This window comes from Contarinia nasturtii, unplaced genomic scaffold (genome assembly GCF_009176525.2).
Source record: "Contarinia nasturtii isolate CC-2019 unplaced genomic scaffold, AAFC_CNas_1.1 Cnas_scaffold_6613, whole genome shotgun sequence".
NCBI lineage: Eukaryota > Metazoa > Arthropoda > Insecta > Diptera > Cecidomyiidae > Contarinia > Contarinia nasturtii.
Window position 1 is genome coordinate 1 of NW_022203867.1, and position 4,028 is coordinate 4,028.

Consider the following 4,028-nt stretch of genomic DNA (forward strand, 5'->3'; position numbering starts at 1 on the left):
TTGTATATATTGGTACCGCTTTGCAGCGGTATAGACGTATGAAATCATACTAGCCGCTGAGTAATTGAATTATAATATTTATTTTATTACATAATTCGTCTGGATATTAATTTTTTTTATCTTTTTTGTTCACATTCACATTCTTTTTATATATTTCTAAATAAATAAGTCTCCAACAAAATGTAATACAATAATTAATATATAACTTGCTTGACAGCAGATTTCGATAGGGACAACTAATGACATTTGTGATTTGACATCTCGGCCACGGTTTGGCCTGTTTGGTGGAGTGTGTCATGCAAAATTTTGTCTACCAAAAATATTAGATTCACTGTACATATAAATTATATTCTTTCACAATATTATTTTCATTATTTCAATTACTTATTACTTACTATTAATTATAGTGTTTTTATGTGAAAATACCCAGGTACGATTTAATTTGAATGAGTCTAAAAAAGGCGATATCAATAAGAGTCTGGCTTCTGGTGATGATAATTCTTCTAATGATGAGAATGCTGATTGGGACTTCAATAACGCTGATGGAGTCGAAACACATGTTAAAGAAATAACAATGACTTTAAATCGAAGTGCACAAGATGACCAAAAGTCTATCGAAGAGAAAGATTTTACAACTCAGTCGACACCGAAAATTTTAACAACCTTATTTGACCAACGTTCCGAATCTGGTAGAATTAGGCCCATGTATGAAGATACTGATTCTGAATCGGTTACTTCAGTAAAAAGTGCAAACAATTTCGGTGATAAGGAATTGAAAAAAAGTAATTTTCCAAAACCGATTTCTCAAAGTTTGAAAGTTTTCGAACTTGAGAAACAAGATATAGAAATTCTGCAAGATGATGAAAATCCATTTCTTGGACAGGCTAATACTAATTCAGATGTTCATCATAAAAATTCAATTGATATATATTATGATCCGGAATTTGACATTAAATGGCAAGAAGAACAAAATAAATTAGAGAAAGTATTTAATGAAAAGCGATTCGCGCTAGAAAAAGAGCATGAAATTCAGTTAAAAGCAATGGAAGATCGGCTCGAAGAAAAAAAAAATGACCGCAAAATTGAACTAGAAAGTCAGCACAATGTTGAAGTTGAAAAATTCAAGCAACAACTAAAGGATGAACTCGAAGAAAAGAGAAAAATACTAAATCAAGAGCATCGATTGGCCGAATATAAACTACAAGAAAACCATAAAACAATATTGCAGGAATTGGAGCGAGATTTAAAAACTGAAGAAGATTTGATAAAAAAAGACCACATCATGAATATACAACAAATGAAAGATAGAATGGCTCATGATTTGGAATTGGAACGACAGAAAATGCGCGAAACAGGCGATAGTCATTTGTATGAAAAAATTCGTTGTGAAAAGCGATTATTAGAGGATAAATATCGATGTTTGAAAGATAAATATGTACGTCTGAAAAACGATGTTAAAATATCATTGGAGAGACGCCATCAAAGACGCGAGCAACAAAGTTTAACCACAGGTTCGGAGACTGAAAGGTCTAATTCGAATAAACAAACGAATGTGAACAAAACCGATATTGGTAAAGCGTTAGCTTTAAATGTTCAGCAAATTGAAATGGAACGTGGAGATCGTTCCGCATTGATTGGTGAGAGGTCAGATAAAAAATTCACGGTTGCCGCAAAATATTTGTCACATATTCAGAGCCAACAGTGTCCAGACGACACATCAATAAGGTATGTGCATTACATGATAAATCTCCTATTATCATATTATACAATTCTATTATTTTAATCAATTTTTAAAGAAGATCTCTTATTTTTACATAATAATTCATAGTATGATTTCATTTATTTTCTTGTTTTTCTTATTAGTCAAAGCGACACAACTGTTTCAAATAATTGTCATCACAATTCACGTCGATCAATGCCATATACAATATTTGCTGATAACGGTAATTTAGTTACAGAGGCATTTCAACAAGAAAACAATAACAATGTTCGTGAGTCTCATGGAAAACAAAGAAATCAGAAAAAGAAACAATTTACACGGACAAAATCGGCATCAACTTCGCGATTGAATTCTTCGAATTTGCGTAGCAATGACCAATTGCGACCGGTTGAAAATTTACGACGACAATTAGAAAAATTGGAGGATTTAGAAGATCAATTCCCTGATAATTCAGTAGATACGACCTATCATCTTCGTTATCCATTTAAAGTTGAAAGTGGTGGTAAAGAATTAGTAAGCTCAGAACTGGAATTCTTTAAGCATCGAATACATCTTGAAAGGGATTCTGTACGTCGTGCCAAAGAATCGCTTCACATGCAACGCAGCAATTTTCGAGCTCGTCAACGTGAAGTCAAGAATCATCATAAGGACACAAGTCGTCACACTGTTGATCAAATGATTCAAGAAGAAAAAGAATTGACCGAAATGGAAGTAAATCTTCATCGTACCCGTTCGTTGCTGGGTGAAAAAGTGATACGCTTACGCCATTTGGAGCAATCACTGCAACGTCTGTATGACAATAAGGAACAACCTCATGGTAACCTATTTGCAACGGACATTCATCGAGATGATGCAACTATTAGTGATTTGTCGTCATCTCATTCAAGCTCAGGCTTCAGCAGCACTGATTTCGCAAGCGATACTCATAGAAATGATCAACGTAAAGAAATTTATCAAGAATCCACTGAAATAATTCAAAGTTTGGAGCAATTGAATGCTGAAATTCGTGAAATTTGGGATATTTTGAGCAAACAGCAAACTCAAGGTACTTACGTATATGTTTTATAAGTATATATGCTATTATACTCATTTGAATATTTTTCAATTTGTTTATCATTTTAGGTTTAGCCCCACCACCATCCTTAATTTATCAAGATATTATGTGGCCTACAAGTCAAGTTTCAACAACACTTCTTCCTGAAGAATTGAATCAACAACATTGTGCAACATCAATCAACTATGCTCTGAATCAACCGGTTATCAGGTTGTCTGAAAGGCTTGACCACTATCGATTAGCTTCTAGTCGCATACCCGATACTGTTAATTCATCAGCAGCTATTCTTTCTCAATCGATTGCCGCGAATACAATGGTTTCCCAGTCGCCTTTGGCACAAACATATAAAACAAGCTTAGTTGAGCGCACACAAGATTTGCGAAATTGGCTCAAGCAAGCAAAAAATGAACATGAACTTTTGAGTAGTACACAACAAGCCGATCTTTAAAGCCAAACAAAATAAAATCTTATTCGAAAAAAATAGCGACATACAATGACAAATATTTTGAATAAATTTTAATGGCGCCAATACTTCTATACGGGTTATTTTATATACCGAACTACCCGTACTTTGGTCAAGGCCACAAAACTCAAGCCCAGCATAATAACAAAACGTTACAATGCTATTGTTTAAAAAGAAATCTTAATGCTACATGTAATTAAAACCGGTCGTCATCGAAAACATCGACAACATAAACGTAGTCCTCCTAGTAGTCCTCATCGTCAACTGCTTGATTATGTACGGCAGCATTTTGATTCTGTGCAAAGACCTGAAACCAAAATCGTAAACAACAAATTGCTAGCCAAAATATTTTTCAACATTTTTAACTTCAGTGAACTTATTAATTAATAATAATAACTGCACCGAACAGCGTTCCTTCGCCTTGGTGGTTTATTGAAAATAATTTAATTAAATATATATAATATAATACAATTTGATTTTTATCAAGCATTTTTGAGAGAGAAAATGTAAAATTATTGCTCCTCTCATGTAAATAATATAAATTTCATAAATTAATTTTTCATCTGCTTAAAATTTCTATAATCCATAACAAATTTTTGTATTTATCTGCTTTGCTTTAAATAATTCTCTATTCTCAGTTTTACTGTTGATAAATTTACTTCTAAATCAATTAAATTTTTATCACTGTTTTGCAATTTTTTGGTATAAAATTCGTTGAATGTTGTAAGCATATAATTTATTGGCTCATATTTTGTGTAATCAGTTCTCCTAATTGGTAGATCAAATAGTGG

The 4,028-nt window shown here is 32.7% G+C and overlaps 1 protein-coding gene across 1 annotated transcript; it reads left to right on the forward strand.

The window, feature by feature from the left end:
- Nucleotides 1–264: 264 nt before the first annotated feature.
- LOC116351928 (girdin-like) lies at nt 265–3,656 on the forward strand. Its single transcript, XM_031784086.1, has 4 exons — nt 265–333; nt 431–1,725; nt 1,864–2,765; nt 2,843–3,656. Exons 2-4 carry the CDS (start codon nt 575–577, stop codon nt 3,220–3,222), a joined length of 2,433 nt encoding a protein of 810 aa, XP_031639946.1. The 5' UTR covers nt 265–333; nt 431–574; the 3' UTR covers nt 3,223–3,656.
- The last annotated feature ends 372 nt before the right edge of the window (nt 3,657–4,028 follow it).

Excerpts from the sequence above, each read along its gene's own strand:
- LOC116351928 (XM_031784086.1), top strand. The coding sequence starts at position 575 with ATGACTTTAAATCGAAGTGCACAAGATGACCAAAAGTCTATCGAAGAG. Across the intron at positions 1,726-1,863 it reads CCAGACGACACATCAATAAG|TCAAAGCGACACAACTGTTT; the intron begins GTATGTGCATTA and ends TTTTCTTATTAG. Across the intron at positions 2,766-2,842 it reads GAGCAAACAGCAAACTCAAG|GTTTAGCCCCACCACCATCC; the intron begins GTACTTACGTAT and ends TTATCATTTTAG.